Below are 20,480 nucleotides of genomic sequence, written 5' to 3' on the forward strand. Positions count from 1 at the left end.
ACTGCTAGTGAGACTGCAAAATGGTACAGCCACTATGGAAAACAGTATGGAGTTTCCTCAAAAAACTAAGAATTGATCTACCATACAATCCAGCAATCCCTCTACTGGGTATTTACCCCAAAGACTTAAAAACTTATATCCAAAAAGATATTTGCACACCGATGTTCATAGCAGCATTATTCACAGTGGCCAGGACATGGAAGCAACTGAAGTGTCCTACGATAGATGACTGGCTAAAGAAGCTGTGGTACATATATACAATGGAATACTACTCAGCCATAAGAAGAGATGAAATACTGCTATTTGCAACAACATGAATGGAACTTGAGATAATCATGCTAAGAGAAATAAGCCAGACAGATAAAGTTGAAAATCACATGATATCACTTATATGTGGGATACAAACCTAAAAGCAACAAATGAGCAGGACAAACAGAGACTCATGGACATGGACTATAGACTAGTGGTTACCAGAGGACTACAGACTAGTGATTACTAGTGGGCGGAGGGGGAGGTAGGTGGGGTAAAGGGGGTCAAATATAGGGAGATAGGGGGAGGGTGAAGTGCGTAAAGGGGATCAAATATATGGTAGCTGAAGGAAACTGAACTTTGGGTGATAAACACACAATAGAATATACAGATGTCAAATGATAATGTACACATGAAAATTATATAATTGTATGAACCAATGTTACCCCAATAAACTTAATTAAATTTTTTTTAATTAAAATTTAAAAATTTTAAAAAACCTTAAGAACAGAAATGGACAAAAAGCAGGGAGGAAAAGAATAAAGGTGACTGAATTTAGGAAAGAAACAAAAGGAAAAAACAAATCCATATCAGAAATAGTCAGAATATCATGGTGCCCAAAGAAGGATAGGTTAGAATAAAAATTTAATAAGGAGATTAAAAAAATACAGGAAAACAACTAAAAAGAATTAAAATGAGATTATAAAAAGGAGAATAAAAAATAAAGTGGTCAAAACAGAACATAGGCAAAGATCTAACATATGTATAATTAAAGTCTCTAAAGAAGAAAAACATTGAAACACAATTAACATTTACTTTACAAAAATCAAAAATATAAATACTGAAAAGGCCCACCAGATACTTGAGAAAGCTCACCCAGAACAATCAACCCTGAGACTTATCCAAGTAAAACTACTAGACTTTAAAGATAAAGAAAAATCCTCAACATCTCCACCCAAAGAACTGAACAAATAAGATCCAAAGGCAAAAGAATGAGGATGCACCAGACTTCTCAAAATGTAAATAAAAAGGAAGGCAACAAAAAAACCTGAATATTAATGAAACGCGAATCGAGAAAGCATGAAGATTTTTATATCCAGCCAAGCGATCTTTCAAGTATCAAGGCAACAGAGAAGTTTTAAACATGAAAGAACTCAGGGAACACTGTACTCTTGAGGAATCTACTAGATGATGAGCTTCATCCAAGAGGTAACTAGGGAAACTTCAGCAAAAGCATTGATAGTGACCAGCTAATTCATTAAACTGTAGACCTAAGACAAAAATAAAGGGTGGGCCATGGTGAGAGAATAAAATGTCAATGCTATATGTTCTGATAAAATAAAAATATGGCAAATGAAAAATTGGAAAGAGAAGGCATAGAGAAAAAAGAAAACAGAATAGAGTACTTTGAATGTCATATAGTCAATAAATGGAAGATAAAAGTAGGCCATTAAAAAACTGACAAACCAGATGGTGGAAAGTTATATAAGAAAACAGGAGGTAGATTACTTTAAAAAGCTGTAAAGGCAACCATTAGAAAAAAATACATATAAACCTTCCCCAAAATAAATAAATATATGTAAATATATATTTAAAACAGAAAAAAAAATCACACCATGCAGAGAAAGAAATACAGAAAATACAACATAAAATAATAGGACAGATTTGAGTCCAAACACATCAGCCTTATCAATAACTATAAGTGGATTTAACTTTCTTATTAAAAAATAAAAGATTTTCAATTTGTCTCATAATGTAAGATCCAACTATATCCGGGAGACCTAAAATAAAGTGATTCAGAACAGCTGAAGATAAAATGATAGACATTAGTGGAGAAGACAAATGGGACATGTGAGAAAGTAGGGGTTGCATCCTGATATTGGTAGAACTGAAGTCAAAAAGTACTAAATATGAAAAAAGACACTTTTTAACGAAAAAAGCCACCGTTTGCAATGAAGATAAAATAAAATGCAACTACTGGTATAAAGCAAAAAGAAAAGCATAAGAAAGGATATACTAAATATGAAAGCAGAAATTAATGATGCAGAACAGGGGTCAGCAAATTTTTTTCTATAGAAGGTCAGACGGTAAATGCTTTAGGCTTTCTAGGTCAGCCTGTCACAACTACTCAACTCTGACTCTGTAGCACAAAAGCAGCCACAGATACTATGTAAATGAGTGGCTTGGCTGTGGTCCATAAAACTTTACTATAAAAACAGGCAACAGGCCAGATTTGACTCGTAAGACATAGTTTGCTAATTCCTGATGTAGAGGAGAAAAAAAATAGTAGATCTAATTAATTAAACAAAATCTTGGCTCTTTGAAAATACTAATAAAATAGACAAACTGCTAGCTAACTTAATCTAGAAAAAAGGAAGAAAATGCAAATAAAGGGAGAAATAATCATTGAAACAAAAGAAAATTCACAAAGTTAAATGAAAGTACTTTGCAGACTTCTATGCCCATAATTTCGAAAACATAGATGAAATGGGTATTTCCTAATATACTTTACCTAAATTGACCCCAATGGACATAAAAAGCTTAAACAGACCAATATCCATAGAGAAAAAAGAGAAAGTTATCAATGAACTGCCACAGAATCTCTCTATGCTTAGACTGTTTCACGGGAGAATTCTACCAAACTGTGAGAGACCAGATACTCTGCTACATAAATTATAAAATAAAGGAAACCTTCCAAATAACAAAGGGCATAATAATGCAGGAAACCTTGTAAATTCTTTTTCTGAAGGAACAAAAATACTAATGCCTAAACCTGATAAAGGCAGTACGAAGAAAGAGAGAAAACCATAAACCAATATAATTATGAATATTGATGTAAAAATACTAAAGAAAATATCAAAGAACGGAGTCTCATAACATAATAATACGGCATGACCAAGTGGGATTTATTTCAGGAAGAGAGGGAAAAAGGCAGAGAGGGAACAAGAGAACAGGCAAAAGAGAAATTTAAAATTATATCAAATTAAAAAGTTACAAGGAAATAGAAAAAAAACTTATGGTTAGCTTTCCCTTGCATTGTATTAATAGTTTAGACTAAGAAGGAAGTGATCTTTTATCTGATTTCAGCCTAGGAGACAGTAGTCTTGGAGCCTCTTTTTCTGTACACATGATCTGAATACGGTAGTCCTGAAAAAAATGAGAGGAACCTATTGGCTCCACGCCATTTATCACCCATTTAGTGAAGGGCTCCAATTCCAAATCTTATTCATCTTTATTTACCCCAGGGGTATGGTCCTACCTAGCTGAATCTCCAATGTCATTATCTTAATTAAAATAAAATGAGTTACTCTCCCCGTTTTTGGCATATTTTACAAATAATTGGATATTCCATGTAAAATATATGCCAATTTCTGGCCTAACCAACTGCAAGTATGAGTTTTTTCAGGCTAATGGTTTTATAAGAGAAACAGGCTGACTTCAGACATAATTCTTCGACCACACAATACTGTTATAATATTTATCATTTTGTGGAAAAATATCAGAATGAATGTTAAGTTCTTATGATCCTTATTATCTTTTGTTTGGACTCGATTCTGTGAACAGGAATCAGTTTATGGGGAAGTTTTATAAGGTTGCCATAGATCTCACACGATACATGCTATTAGAAAAACCTGCAAAATAAACCACCTTAACAGTTATGGTATTCTACCAGGGCATAGAGGGGAGAATGTTCTGTCTCCCCTTCTTTTGATTTTTTTTTTAACTTACCAACACTATTTTAGATGTAACTAAATGAATGTAATCCTTTGCCAAAGAGGACAGAAAAACAAACATTCTCTTATTCATAAATGATATGGTTTTAAAACTCCCAAATAGAAACAGTCTAAATAGACAGTTGGCTTTGCAAAGTAAATATTGTCAGGGGAAAAAAAGGCTACAAATCAACTATTTTGAAAGCAAAGTTACTATGTAATATGTTAAGAGAACAAAAATTTAAGTGTAAAAACAAAAACCAAATATAGGGGAGGACAGTACTAAAATTTAGTAGACTGTATTAGCCCTACCTGAGAAAAAAGAAGGAACAGAAACAACTGGAATGGAAGTTTACCAGCTGAAAACTCAGCTGGGCCTGCTCAAACAGTAGGATAACTCAGTGGGAACTGGAACCCTGAAGCCTTATCTCTCCAATGCAGAAAAGGAACTGGTGGCAGGAAGGAATGCTTCGGTCAGTCCCCATCAAAGCAGCACAGACGGTTCAAGTCTTAGAAATTCAGTTCTAAAGAAAGGTGGGACTTGGGTGAAGAAAACCACTAACCTAAGACACTTCCTGGACCTCATTAGACCAGTGAAAGCACAAGGTCCAGAAACTCAACAGCAGCTGAGAGTAATTCTCCAGGGGAGACAAATGTGAAACCTCCTAACCAGGAAGCAGGACTCATAGGCAAGGCATTCAATAATAAGAGCCAAAGGAGTTCAGAACTAAAATAATTTCTGGGATCTTTCTAGGAACAGAGAAACTCAGAGGAAAGAACAGAAAATTGGGACAGTGAGGTGGCATGCAAGACAATGCATTTCACTTGAAGAGTTTCCTACTGTTCCTACTGCTATATTGTGGGTTACCCAGCTCACAAAGAAAGGAGGCTCCTTCGTGAAAGAGAAAGATCTTCAGCAATGGTAAAGGACTGTTAGAAACAGGGCTCAAAGGAGAAAGGAAAATGAAAAGGTTCTAAATACTTGGGATGGGCACCAAGAAACACCTGGAGCCACCACTACAAAGTTCTAAAATTTTCAAGCAAAGAGAATTTCTCTCCCTCCAAAAGGTATGGGAAGCCGAGTGTCAGACTGAATTCAAGTAATGTCATGAGAAGAGGTTATTTTCTAAATTACGTTTAAATACAAAGGTGATGGGCTCCAGACTGCTTTGTAACCTATAGAGGCTGAAATATCATATGCTAGATTCTACTTACTACTGGTAATTTGGGGTCCAGTAATAGTTGATTTGTAGCCTTTGATGGGGACTGCAAAGAAGGTAACAGTGGATTTACTTTCTGAACCTGATACCATGACCCCTGATTATACTCGAGCTAGAGTTTAGACCTCATCTCCTACCACTTTCTCCAACTCTGCTCCAGCCATACTGGCTTTGTCGATGTTCCTAAAACATGCCAAGGACATGTCTGTCTCAAGACCTTGTTGCCCGGTGGTCCCTCTGTGCATGGCTTACTCTCTCACTTCCTTCAGATCTGTGCTTAAATGTCACTTTATAATAAAGGCCTTTCCAGACCATCAGTTGTCACTCCCTTTGCCTTGCTTTGTTCATCTTAACACTAAGTCCCATCTAACATATGATATCTTTCCTTGATTGTTTATCTCTCTTCTTCCCTACCCCCTGGGTTCAACTCCATGACAGCTAGGACTGTTTTATTGCTGCTACATCATCAGCACCTGCCTGACACATAGTAGGCAGTAGGCAAGAAATAAAGACTTACTAAACGAACACATTTATATATCTATGGCGTTTGATAAGTGCCTGGACTGACGAGGCACTAGATTCTGAAAATATAATTTTGTTTTCTCTTTTTAATAACTTAATATTTAGTAAGAAGCAATAGATGTACTGATTAAGAATGAGGGGCCTAGAGCCAGACTGCCTGAGTTCAAATCCCACTTGCACATTTTGCTAAGCGTGTGACCTTGGAAAAGGTGCCAAACTTCTCTGTGCCTCATGATACTTATCTGAAAAATGAGAATAACAGCAGTGCCTTCCTCAGACAGTTTGGTAGGTTTGAGCTGATTCAAAGAGAGCACTTTGAACAGTGCCCAGCATATACTTAGTGCTCAGTAAACATACGTATTATCGTCATCATCATTATTATATACTGGGAACTGTTCCGAACATTTCACTTGTATTATGTCGCATAATGATCACTCAGAAGGTAACTGAGGCCCAGGCGCGAAAACAACATAACTAATCCTTTGGCTGTTTTAAAAAATTGAGGTGGGACATAAAATTAACCACTTTAAAATGTACAATTCGGTGACATTTACTACATTGACAATGTCGAGCAACCATGACGTAACTTTTCTTTTCTAAGGGCACTGGTGAGCATGGAGAGAGGCCTCAGCAAAGCAGGAGCAGGGCCCATCCCGTTCTACGGCTCTCCTTCAAAGCGGGTGGCCTCTCCACTTGGCAGCCCATAAATTTGTTTGTTAAATCCAATCGATTAAAGAACGAAAGAAATTGTAGAGACCTCTGTGTCCCTTCCCACGAGGGAGAGCTATGGAGTCGACAGAGCTGGCCTCTACATGGCTTCCTCACAAGGCCTCATGGCCTCTCCAAGGAACCTGACCTTCATTAGGCCCCTGTTCTCTATGTTGGGTTACTGTGCTTGCACACGGTCCAGTTAGGAGGCCTCCTCATCCTGCTGGTGCTGACATAGTGCAGCTCACATTTCTGATCCCCTGGAAGGTGGTTCTAGTTGTCCATAATGATGACCCTTAGGGCTCAGCTGTCTTAAATTTGGGGTGAGCGACAGGAGGCCTTACAGTATTCTCAATCCATCACCACCAGTCCATTCCTAGTCTGTATCTTCTATGAGCCAGAGCCCCCGTGGGGAAGGGGATAGGTGGTAAGATTCAGGCACCCCAAACCCTAGACAAAGTTGGTAGCTTGTCAGAACTAGAACCCAAGTCTCTTGATTCCCAGATTAGCATTCTGTATGCTCCCCCACATTGTACAATTCACATACTTCACTTATCTTGAGATACAAAACAGAAAGACATGCCCACCTACCTGCTAAATACTTAGTAATGTTTATCAAATATTACTAAGCCTACCTGCTGGTGCAGTTGTTATTCTTATTTGCACTGAGTGCTGCTCAGGAGATCTCAGTCGGGTGATGTTCACTGTGTATTCAGTTGCCGGATACAGATCTAGACACACTACAGAAGTTTGTTCCCGCGTTGTGAGGTTAAATGATGTTGCATGATAAAAATCATTCAGATACCACCTTCGACCCAGAACTTTAAACTGTCATGAGATTAAAAGAAAGTGTTGCATTAAATTTTCTGTTGCCTTGCAGATATCTAGACTATAAGCAAAATAATGATAGAGCAAAAAGGTTCCTTCTATTTATCTTCACTCACTTAGAATTACTTTTACTACAATAGCAGGCTAAAGTGGGGAAAGACTTTATGAAGTTACCCTACCTATCCTATTCGACTTCCCCCTGAAACAGTTACAGGGCTAAGCTTAAAACGCATAACTTCATCTCAGATAAACAAAATGTCAGGCTAGTCTAAGGTAATCCTTTGATGCCCACCCAGTGAAGGAGATTGCACTGGAGCTACTGGGCAAAATCTTTTTCATTTCTTTTCATTCCTAAGGAATCCATAGATAAGCCTCATGGAACAGAGTTTTTAAACTTTATGAGAACTACTCCAAATTATGCATTCAAAGCAACTGTGCAATGGAATTTGTTCTTTTCTAGTTGAGCTCTTAAGGATGTAATCCTCACACATGCTGTTAACCCAATCAGACTCTAACTGCCAACTCAAGTTGCAGGTATACTGTAGGGACCTATAAGGGAAAATATATGTAATGGTCCCAGAAGTAATATGATAAGCCCTTGATCAATCCGTGCACTTTACCTGGACGTTCATGTGTTTAGTGTTTCCTCTGATGATCATGTCACTGGCTATCCCATCCCCTATCCTTCCCCATCACTCATCCAAGACCCTGACACAGGGCTCACGGGGAGATTCCTCTCTCTCTCAATTCCTAGCATTCTCTTGAGTAACATAAAGGTCCTTCCTTATACGTAAGCCGTCAAAACCTGGCCTCAGAGTTTCTTGAGCTCAACGCTATGGATTTTTTCCTCTCCATGTTCGCAACTCATATCCACAGCCACATCCCAGACTGTGTCATCATTGTAACTTCTCCACCAAGATCTTCCAATCCCCAAGAAGAATCATGGTATTATATGGTTTAAATTTTTCTTTTTTTGCCTTCTAGTGAGACATAACGTGTTCATGTATGTTTTAGCAATGTGTATATCCTCCTTTGCAAATTACCTTTGAATGTTCACTTTCTAGATTTAAGAGTGTTCCACGTGTTACTTAAATTATTCTTTGTCTAACATATTAACAGTAGTAATATTTTTCAGTTTAACTTTTTAATCATTTTAGTGTAGGAGTGAAAAATTATTTATTTTCTTAACCAAGTAGTTAACCAATTGTCTCAGAACCATTTATTTCTGTACTTATTTGAAAATCATTTTTCTTAAGTGACACATTGCTTTAACAGATAATATAAGAGATCTTCTTACTTGGTATATTTGTTCTGATCCAACTTTCCTAGAATGCCTGTTCAATTTCAAACAAGCTTCATTAAATATTGAGATATTGAAAATTCCATCATCTTCTAAGAGATCATCTTCTAAAAAATAAGAGAGAACACAGAAGGTTGTATCATCTTAGGAAAACATTATCATGGCTAATTACAGTTGAAACTTTGACATCTGAAGAAGGCTGACAGGGTATTTAACAGCAAGAGTATTATACTTGGCTTCAAGTCCCGGCTCTACGACTTCTTAACTGCATGACCTTGGCTAAGACACTTAACCCCTCTGAACCTCAGTTTCCCAAATTGTGAAATCAAGTAATCCAGTTTGCTTTTCTTACATCATAAGCTGTTGAAAGAATCCAATGAAGTAATGCATATTTAAACATTGCTGTAAACTGACAAAACGGGGATTTTTTTTTTTTTTAGAAAGTTAATCCTATCTCTTGGATAGTCCATAAGTAAAATGCCATTAAGATAAACATTTCAATAGCCAGAAAATCTGAGAGTAAGGAAAATGGCGAATAAAGGCAAAGGCCATGGAATAGAACTCTCGGAGCGAGTGTTTCCTACTTAGGAGATGACCAGAAAGTAGATGATCAGAAAAGATGTTGGTTCTCACACTAGACAGTATTTGAAGAGCTACGCAGATGAGTGCTAAAGCAGTAAAACAATCAGAAACAGACTTATTTCAACCACTGTACAGAAAAAAGTAATTTCATGCCTCTTGTAGTCTAATTCATTCCTTCAATGTTCTATTTTCTTAATGTAATCAAAAAGAAGAGGTTTGTTAGTAATGAATAAAGAACTCACAGACAGCCCAGGAGTACCATGACTAACTTTCAAGGAAAAGCAAATTTCCTAACAAACAAGCCTGCATGCTTTCTACAAATGAGAAAAAGTTTAAATGCCTATCAGAGAAAAGTTTCCACGTAACTACCTTTTATGTATATTTCTCCCATGGGAATCTCTGCTACCTAAGAAGTAAGAATGATTACAAATTATTTTATTCAAAATCAGAGGTGTCCACAAAATTTTAAATATAACTGACATATGCAGCACAAGGTAATTAACTTGAAGAAAATATTCTTGGTTATAATAGGAAATGTAAAAATATGGTTATGAGAGTGAATCTGAAGACCTATGACATGTGCTCTCCTTTATCTTCACAACTTTTATTTTAAAGATTTCATAAGGACATCGGAAACAAAAATTGCCCTATGTATGCAAATGATTTTGAGACACATCAAATATATGTATTAAGAAATACCACACACAGTATCTGTCTATACACAAACAGAATATAAAGCAGAACTACTGTCTGCGTAGCTCCCATCTCAATATAATTTTCCCACTAGTAGCCATTATAGCTGGAATTCAAGGGAAGATGGCAATGTGAACAAAGGCATCTGGCTCCTACTTCCCACTCCCAAACCAGAAAGAGGTGACTAAGAATAGTAAAAATGGGTCAAAATTTGCATCGGGGTTGGTTGCCATACACAAGGCAGAAACATGAAGACATTTCTGCTTAGCATAGTGTGGAAGAGAGCGGATGAAAGAAAGGCATTGAGAGCTACTGTGCAACATGCCTTCCAAACAAAAGGAGCATAGTCTCAAAGTCTCAAAGGATGGAACGGGAGGAGAACTGGGGTCCACAGAGGCCGGGGCTAGAAGCAAAAACAGACCACGGGACAAATAAGTGATGAATACCCCTTCTGCAGCCATTTATCCCACTGGTTCCTGATCCTAACTGCACATCAGAATCACCCAGACGCAGAAGATCTGAAGTAAAGCTTGGACATCTGTATTCCTTTCTTTAATTCATCAGGCAATCTGATAGGCAGCCAGAGTAAAAAGTCTATGTGCTGCTGCTGCTGCTGCTACTACTACTACTAGTAATAATAATACTCCCTCTTTAGCATGCTGGAAATCTTCTAAGGGGAATCCTAGGGACCTGGAGGTTCCACCAGCCTGGGTTGGCAGAAGGAAGGACTTGGTTCTTTCCTGCTTCCATAGGGTATAACACCATAACAAAGCCAAGCAACGCTGAGCTGGCCCAAGAGCTACAACTTCACCAATCGAGATAGCAAAGTGTCAGAAACAAAGCTCAGGGCAGTGGGCTTTCTCACAGGCGCTCCCCCAAAAGGACACTAGATCATCCAACCAGCAGTAAATTCTTCAAAATGAGATCTGAGATTAGCATATTATCCAATAAAAAAGGAAGATCAAAGAGAATGCCATCCGTTTTATTATGAGAGAAATATCACACCTAGAGAAAAGTTTTATCTTCCAAGGATAAGTAATCTAGAAGGGGATGGCCGGGGGGAGGGGAGCCTATGAAATGATTCTACAAAGAAAAAGAAAGAGATTATGCTCAGGAGGCAAAGAATGAACATACTTTTGGGGAATCAAATGAGCAAAGTAATGATAAAATTAGGCAATATTTATTTTATACTTTCAGCAAAAATTTTTAAAGATTAAGTCACACAGATAAAGGATGAGATAAGTGAATGCAATAGCTGAGAGGACACTGGTTGAGAGAGGCAGAAATAAAAAGGGAACTAGATCAGACAAAGAAACAAAGGAAACGAAAGTGTAACAACAGAATTAAAAGTACATTAGAGCCAGATGGGAGGAAGGTTGGGAGTGAAAAAGGAGAAAGGATTAAGAAGTATAAATTGATAGTTACAAAATAGTCATAATTACAAAATAGTCATGGGGATGTAGTAAAGTATAGCATAAGGAATCTAGTCAATAATATTGTAATAACTATGCAAGGTGTCAGATGGGTACTAGATTTATCAGGCTGATCACTTTGTAAATTATATAAATGTCTAAGCACTATGTTGTACACCAGAAACTAATATAATATTGTATGTCGACGATAATTTAAAAATTTTTTAAATTATTAAAAAGAAAATAAAATGCATTAGAAATAATAAAGATCATAAATGATGATGCATACATGCATAAATGCGTACAGAGAACAAATCTGCCACATACCCACAGAAGGCAGAGGAAGAAGACATGGATATAAAACAGGAGAAAATGAAAGACCAATGCAAACAGATAAATTCCACACAGGAGTATCTGAAGAGCCAAAAAAAAAAAAAAAAAAAACCCATGAAAAAAACAAAGCAATAATCAGAAATTTAATGAAAGAAAATGTTCATAATGTGTAAATAGACCAAATTCTGAAGGTCCGAAAACCCACAGGGTATTAGGAAAATTTAGTAAAAAAGAAATTAACACTTATATCACCCAGGACTGAAGTTTCACCAGAGAAGGGATTTCTGTCTCATTCACTGTTGAACTCCCAATACCTAAAACAAAGTCAAACACACAGTAGGTGGTCAATAAACATTTACCATGTGCATGAATAAGTGATTAAAGTCTTGAATTTCACACGTAAAGAAAGCCTCTATGATATCCAGGCTGAAAAATCAGATTATCTACATAGGATTTTTTTTTAAAATCACACTTTCAAATTCCTCTTTTACAACTTTAAATTCCCAAAGCCAATGTGAAATGCCTCCAGAATTCTGACAACAAAGGTTATGGCCCAAGAATGTTATCTTCAGTCAAGCTCTCATTCACTTGTGAAGTCAACAAAAAGATATTCTCAGATAATCATGGGCTCAGAAAGTATCCATTCCTTAGCAAGGAGAAGATGGAAATCATTGTGCAGAGAGATAAATAAAAATGTGGGGAAAAAATAGAGAAACTTTTGTATGAAAAGACTGGCAGTAAGCATTGAAACTATTAAAACACATACCCGTTTAAGTAATTGTTATAAATATTGCTATAAGTCAATATAAAAATAAATTCTTTAAAGATGTAAAACAAGTTAAAAGTAATTAAAGATAACAATCTGGCAACAAAATGCCATGTTAAAATAATAATGTAAGAGAAGCTGGAGGGGAAGAAATAAAAGGAAATAAAGAACACTAACTTCCAAATCTTATTCAAGGAGAAGTTAACACTGGTAATTAGAAAAATAAACACTAAAATAGGATTTTTTTTCTTTGTTTTTTGACTTAATGGAGATTATTTTTCTCAAAACTCTGGAGTTTGGAAGTCCAAGGTTGGTTTTTTGTTTGTTTTTTAATATGTAATGTAGATTAAAAGCAAAATCTATACTGTCTGAAATAGAAAATCTGTATAGCAAAAATAAAATAATGGATATCGCAAAGTAGCTAAAAAAGAGAAAAGTAAGATGACAGAAGAAAGGAAAATTGTATCACAACATTAATGAAAGTTGCTTAACTTATCTGCTCAAAAAGCTTTTCTCAAAAAGTTTTCTCTACATATGCAGTCTCCTAAAGTACATCTATAACAATGTTATCCAGATAGCTTTTAAGAACAAAAGTGGGTGAAGGCATGCTGTGCAAGCAGAAGCACAAAGAAACCAAGAAAACCAATTTTACTAATCAAAGTATAAGTCAAGGCAAACAATATTAAAACAAAGTAAACCATTTGTTACTAGTGCAAATTAGAATTTACAATTAAGATATCAGTTATGAATATAAATATCACGATATCAAAATGTGTGACACAAAACAATTAGAATTTCTAAGAGAAATTGAGAAAAATGGCAATCCAAGTAAGGAAAAAAAAAAAATTTCCCAGAAGTCCTGGAAGTCCTTAATTATAGAGCTGCCTTAAGACTAGATTTAACTCTACCGAAGCAAACATTCTGCTTTATTTTTCCTATTACAGTTGACATACAATATTATAATAGTTTCAGGTCTACAGCATAGTGGTTAGACATTTATATAACATATAGAATAATCAATTTGATAAATCTAGTACCCATCTGATACCATGCATAGTTATTACAATATTATCGATTATATTCCACATGCTGTACTTTACATCCCCATGACTATTTTGTAACTACGAATTTGTACTTCTTAATCCCTCCCCTTTTCCATCCAGCCCCCTCAATCCCCTCCCATCTGGCAACTTTCAGTTTGTTCTCTGTATCTATGAATCTATGAATCTGTTTCTGTTTTGTTTGTTCAATTATTCTGTTTTTAGATTCCATATATAAGTGAAATCTTACGGTAATTGTCTTTTCCTGTCTAACTTATTTCTCTTAGCATAATACCCTCTAGGTCCACCCATGCACGTTGCTGCAGATGGCAAGATTTCATTCTTTTTTATGGCCTAGTAATATTCCATTGTTTTTATGTACCACCTCTTCTTTATCCATTCATCTGTTGATGGATACAGGTTGTTTCCACATCTTGGCTATTGTAAATAATGCTGCAAAAAACATATGGATGCATATGTCTTTTCCACTTAGTGTTTTGGGTTTCTTCAGATAAATATCCCAAAGTGGAATTACTGGGTCCTTCTTTGTTTCTTCTAGATTAATGTGCAAATTTAATCCAATTCCACTTAAAATTTCAGAAAGAGGAAAGCAGTCTGGAGACATTAAAAATCTCAGCCATGGTCATCCAACTCTTCAAGGCAAAGTTAAGATGCAAAACCAGGTCTGTCTGACCCCAAAGTCCATGCTTTCCCAGTGGAAATTAACTTGAAGAAGTAATCAGATACTAGTAAAAATAGCTGACACTGAACAGCAAATTGAATAGTGACGGATGAGTCTGAAATCCTGGGATGATCTTTTAAAGAAGACATATTCCCAATAAATTCAAAGCAGTTTGTTATTAATTTCGTACAAACTTCTCTAATTAATTACTGTATTAATATCTTAAAAAGTGAACAGACTTTTTAAGATATTATAATATCTTTTCTTACATATTATTTACTTAGAAATCATTTTGTTTTATTTATATACAAGCACCCAGGGACCTACTTTGTGTAAGCTCTTAGTTGGCTTTATATTAAGATTGGCAGTTTTTTTCAATTATTTCTACCACATCCATATTACTTCCCATTCCTAGTGGCAGCAATAACTGAGGATTGAAGTACATTTTCTTAAGCGAGATATCAAACAGCTGATTGAGAACTACCTCAACTCCCCCCAAATAAAAAATGACCCCAATGGCTTCTCAGGGTTTTGCTTATAAGGTATTTAATTAGTCCTAACACCCTGTAACCAGAATTATTTGAAATGTTATAATTGTCATAATGTTATAAAATTCCATGTCACGACTATGTGCAATGAGGTTTATTACTACTTCATGAAGCTCCTTCCTGTCGACTTTTCTTTTCACCCAACATTTACCCTCCTGCATCCTAGGACTGCCTCCTCCTATCCAGTTGCCTGCTGTCAACTTGATCACCCAGCCCCAATTAATCCTGAGGTCAGTTCCCATCCCAGATGTAAAGCTGATGGATAGGCATCCCTGGCTTCTCCTCTCTCATAAGCAAGAGTAAGAAATGACCTATGCATTCCCTACCAAAGACAAGTCATATGGCTACCCTCTTTTGCCTTGGATAACTGAGAATTGACTGCATCATCATCTAATATGCTCCTCTTTTAAATGCCTTGTTATTACTCTCCACTTCAACTAGAGGCCACAGCTGAGAGACAAACATCTCAGAAAGCAGCTGTGAACTCTGTCGTCAGCTAATTCTGAAGCACGTTTCCCCCACATCCTGTGCTTAGTGTTTTGTAGGAGGAAATGAGACTTCACCTCCACCTACCAGCTGTCTGGAACCCAATGATGGCTGGCACAGAGCGTCTGGGAGGGGCAGTGGAAATGCTCACGGTGTAGTTGGTGCCTGGGTACAGATCTAGGCACACTTCTGGGGTCCTGCTGTTGGTGGTCAGGTTGACTGTCTCCTCATGAACTGATTCCGTAGGGTCTGCCCGGTGTCCTTTTATGTATACCTTTGTGAGGGGAAAAGACAAGAGAACATACCAGGACTCCAGTTAAAACAACCGAGAGACTTTATCATGCTAGATCCTATTCTCCTACCACTGCACACTGCACTGCTCATCCAGGAGAGAGAAATAAGGTAAACCTCTGCTGTCAGGTATCTGATGATGAAGTCTGATCAGGCCAGTAATCGATAAACCCTAAGAAGTGATATAAAATGAGGAGCCCCTCTAGGGAGTGCTACCCTGCACACAAATGACCAACGATCAATGGAAGCAGCCACAACCTAAGAACCACTCGCTGCATCCTGTCACCAAGTCAGCAGACGCTTCTAGGCTTACTCTGGAGGAGTGAGATACAAGTGCCTGGAAACAAGCGATAATGAGGACACCAAATATAAATACATCCCCACACACACACCCTGTCCAAATATATTAAACACAAAATGTGAAGTAAAATAATCCAGATATCTTAAAAAGTCTGTTCACTTTTTAAAAGGATGATGAGATTGGAAAGTAATTAGACTAAGATGCTCTTCCAGAAGCAAGTCCCTCCAGCTCGTATTCCCATGGGTTACCATTTCTGCCCTAGCAGAAAAAAGTAGATCACTTGCTTACCACATATGGCAAATATATTACACACAAAATGTGAAGTAAAATAATCCAGATATCTTAAAAAGTCTGTTCACTTTTTAAAAGGATGATGAGATTGGAAAGTAATTAGACTAAGATGCTCTTCCAGAAGCAAGTCCCTCCAGCTCGTATTCCCATGGGTTACCATTTCTGCCCTAGCAGAAAAAAGTAGATCACTTGCTTACCACATACATGATCTGGTTGTTTATTCTTCCTGGGTTTACTTGCCACCTCATGCAGGTGTTATCAAACACTGATACATCATTAATTTCTGTAATTATTTCTAAAATAGAAAAAGAGAGAGTCCACTCACAAAATGTATCAATGGGCTTTTGGAAAAATCTTAATGGGAACCATTCATGCTTTGATTCAGAAACTGATTCAGGCCAATCACCCAATTTATCTTCATCACAATTTATCTTCATCGCGAATGGTCCATGACCTGACTTGAGGGAAAAGGAAAGATTCTTGCTCGAGTATGGGTAAGAATTCCAACCTGTGATTGGTCCGAGAGGCCACTGGATGCCACTGGCGTTCTACTACTGCCAGATGGAAGGAGACCCACAGCTATGCCCTGAGTCTTCCCTGGAGCTGCACAGGTAGGATCTGCTTCTGGCCTCTTCATCCCACCCGGCTGATGGATCACGCTTATTTTCAGGTCACTGCTGTCCCCAAGAGGGAAATGACATGCACCACCACACAGAACTGTTCCTTAGGAGCAGCTTAGGGTAAACTAAATAAATTCTCCCTGGATACTTTTGGGAGTCTTTGAACTGAAACTACTTAATCCTGATCTATCAAGAAACCACTGATTTCTTCGAGTTGTTCTGCTTCTTTTAAAAATTCAGCATATATTTCATGTAATGAAATCGGCCGCATGGGAGGCCATATTGGGGTCCTGGTTCCCCGAGGAAACAGTTTCCAGTGGACCCACTTAACTGTTTAGATGAGAAGAGGGCAAGAATCTAGCTTTTTATCTATTCCCTACAGATAAGTAAAATTATATTTGCAGATGACACGATCTTGCCTATAAAAAAAATCCTAAAGAATTCACACATAAGACTAACCAGAGCTAAGAAAGGAGTTCAGCAAGGTTGTAAGGTACAAGGTCATTGTCTAAGAATCAATAGTATTCTTGTACATTAGCAAGGAACAACCCAAAAATGAAATCAGGAAAACAATTTTATTCACAATAGCATCAAAATAATAAAAGTCCCTGCAGATAGATGATCCCATACTATCATCCCTGGAGGAGAAACACCACATTTCACCAAACAGGAGTATCTCACTGCCTGAATTCAGGCTTTCCCATTGAATCAAACATCCCTTACGGAGTATTTAGAACCTCTCAGCTTCATCTGTCCCTCTCCAGCCCTCCATGGGTGTTGACAATATGACTGTGTCTTGACTCCCATTCTGGGGCTTCCCTGCTGGAGCACCCACACCTGACTGAGCACATGCAACCTGAAAGTGCAGGTGAATTAACATCCCATGGGGACAGGAGACAGTAGATAAATATTCCCCCTATCCCTCTGCCCCTTGAAGGGCAGACCTACAAAGACCTCTCAGGGTGCTGCTGCACAGATGCAGGAATCGCTTGCACCTAGTGGACCCAGTGTAACACGGCATCCTGATATCGGCTCTTCTTCTTCCCCTGCTTGACTTCCCGGGACATCATTCCCTATCATATGATAGACACCTTCCTCCCCTGCTTGACTCCCCTTCACCCTCCCTACTGCTTCCCGGGACATCATTCCCTATCATATGATAGACACGAGCCCTCTGCCTCAGGCTCCATTTTCTGGAAAACTCAAAGAAAATCTCTCATCAAAAAGAGTGAGAAAGATAATTCTCCTTCTCAGAAAATGGCTCTCCTCAACTCAGCTCCAGTTCCTCCCTTCTAGTAAATCTCTTTTCAGCCTCCAAGTGGGAGAGGAAGCCTGCCCATTAGGCACCTGTAGGGTTCACTCATTTCTCTTCTACTCAGAACCAATGCCACCTTTGGATAAACTGTAGTCTACTGATCTCTTGGACGATTTTACACCTTGACTAAATCATCCCACCAGCAGCATTACAGAGATTCTATGTCTCACATTACCTAGTCTTGGGTAAGCCCAGGTCAGCTATCAGTAAGTGAGAATAAACGGAAGTAGAGAGGAAAACAGGCAAACTCATGGAGAGACGCTAAAGGATCACCTAGGGCTGTCTAAAGCATTCCTGGGTCTCCACTTCAACTTTTCCCAGAGCACAGAGAACTTGAAATCAAAGAAATACTCCAGTTGCGAACATAGGTTCCCTAAGAGATGTAAAGATCCTATTGGTTCACCCGCTTGGGTTGTATAAAGATGATGGTGGCACCAGGGTTTTATCAGCTTACACGAGCCCCAAATATCCCTGGCCCCTTCCCTCTCCACTGACCCTCGAAACCCTTAAGCTGAGGACTCCTCTGCTCACTCACACATCCCTCTGATACTAACTCACCTCCTGGTCCAGAAGGAAATGGAACCCTCCCACCCCTCACCACCTTTGAGTTGCCAGTAAAGCAAATTTCCTTTTCACTTGGGCCCCCTTCGCCACCCGAGCAGAGATTAGAAAGAAGACATGAAAGTTTCCTTTCTTGTCCTTCCTTTTTGCTCATTCACTATGACAAATGCAAATGACATCTCAAAAATGCCATCTGCCTCCAGCCTGTGCCATGCTCTCTGCACAGATGGGACCCAGATCTGATTATAGGGTGTCAGATATTTCATCCCAAGGAGCCGTTAACAAAATTGGGTTGCTTTTCCTTACAGGTATCTATAAATCAGCTGTCAAGACTTCTTTATAAATATATCAAATGTTACACATCCACACTGATGCTACCCTTTTAAGAGATGGCTTGGGAGGATAGGCCCTAATTTTAATACCAATACGTGAAAACATTTCTGGAAGTTCTCCCTGGAACTGACTCCAGAGCTCTCTATTCACCACTGACTGAATGACTGATGAATGCCAGGCATCCTCCCCTGCCAGGAACTGGGCTGTGATGGTGATCAGAGCATAAGTCCTTCTCTCTAATGTTATCTCATGGAGGGAACAAACATATAAGCAGGTAAATTACAACTCAGTAAGTATTAGAACAAAGCTACACACCAGTATAGAGAAAGAAGTCATTGACTATCACTAAAGGACCTGGGAAAGCCAGCTTCATGAGGGCATGATCTGAATGGATGAATGGCTGAAGAGTGGGGAAGACAGCTAAGTAGACAGACCAGCAGGTCTAATGCCTACAACTGTAAAAGCGTGCAGTATATTCAGAGCGCTGAGAGAGAAATGTCACGTGGCTGAGGAAGAGGAAAGATGGGAAGCGAGGTTGTAGAGGAAGGACAGGCTCACACTGGGAAAAGACCTTGATAAATAGGTCAATGTGTAAAACTGATAAATCTTTACAGACTTGATCTCATCTTCACAGCAGTCATAAGAATCAATAATAAATTCGATAATGGGTGAACATTTATTAAATTATTACTATGGACCAGAGAGAGTATGTATAATACTTTAAATGTATCATTTATTTAACCTTCCAAGTAACCCCATGAGCTTGATACTACTGTGGTCCATTTTATAGAACTGAGGCTTAGAGAAGTTAAGTAACCTGCCAAAGATCATATAGCTAGTAAGCAGTCAAGTCAGGATACAAATCTAGATCCGTCAGGCTCCAAAGCCAAGAGCCTTTGCATTGAAGCAGTTATTCAGCAAAAAGGTGAAAATATGAAATCAGGATATTGTATTTAAAATCATGAGACAATTATGAAGGAGAAGCAGTAGAAGGTGAGAGATAAGGAACAGCGAGGCACCTAGGTTTACTGCCAGTCTTTGAACTTGAGAGTCTAAATGGATTGCCTTTTACTATTTTCATAATAAGTACAGGAGGAAGCAGACTGGGTTTGTGAGAAAGAGACCAACGAATTACGTTTAGAACATGCTAAATATGATTATCTACAGACTATCCAGGTGAAAAAATAGTCCTGAAAGTCATCAACGTGTGGACGGCAGCTGAAGGCCTGGGTACAGGTGAAACATTCAGGTAGGACATAAGAGTGACCCAATGACAGAACTGGGAAACACTGGGGAACACTGAAACCCAAAGGGAAACCAGTGGAGAAAGAGCAGTGCAGAAGAGAGGTGGGAGGTTGGCTGAGCGAGAGAGTGTGATGCCCAGGACGTCGAGGAAAGAAAAGATGGGAAGAAGTATCTGCTTCCTCAAAAGTTATTTCCTTTCCTTTGCTCCACACCCTCCTCTCATCCTACCCAAGAAGGGCCTGGAGCAGATGCAGGCACCGGGGGCAAGCTCCATCTCTCTCAATCTCTCTTCTTTCTTATGGCTCTTTCTCCTCTGATGGAGTATCCACAGTGCCATGATGAGATCTGAGGTTTGCTTTTGGGTAGAGGTAGGGATAGCAGGCCTTTGGCTTCTCCAGTTGTAGGACACTTAGACATCTCTGGCTTAAAACAAAAAGGAGG

At 38.3% G+C, this 20,480-nt stretch overlaps 1 protein-coding gene across 3 annotated transcripts in view; it reads right to left on the reverse strand.

Annotated features, from left to right (window-relative positions):
• Window positions 1-20,480, reverse strand: part of SUSD1 (sushi domain containing 1) — a 171,774-nt gene that overhangs the window by 109,823 nt on the left and 41,471 nt on the right. For all 3 annotated transcript variants that reach the window (XM_025041553.1, XM_025041557.1, XM_025041551.1), the window contains exons 7-10: window positions 16,163-16,260; window positions 15,170-15,356; window positions 8,538-8,647; window positions 7,048-7,240 (exon numbers count right to left, since the gene is read on the reverse strand). In XM_025041553.1, the coding sequence (XP_024897321.1) occupies window positions 7,048-7,240; window positions 8,538-8,647; window positions 15,170-15,356; window positions 16,163-16,260 (588 nt within the window). The remainder of the gene's footprint in view (window positions 1-7,047; window positions 7,241-8,537; window positions 8,648-15,169; window positions 15,357-16,162; window positions 16,261-20,480) is intronic.

The sequence above is a fragment of the Pteropus alecto genome, unplaced genomic scaffold (genome assembly GCF_000325575.1).
Source record: "Pteropus alecto unplaced genomic scaffold, ASM32557v1 scaffold111, whole genome shotgun sequence".
NCBI lineage: Eukaryota > Metazoa > Chordata > Mammalia > Chiroptera > Pteropodidae > Pteropus > Pteropus alecto.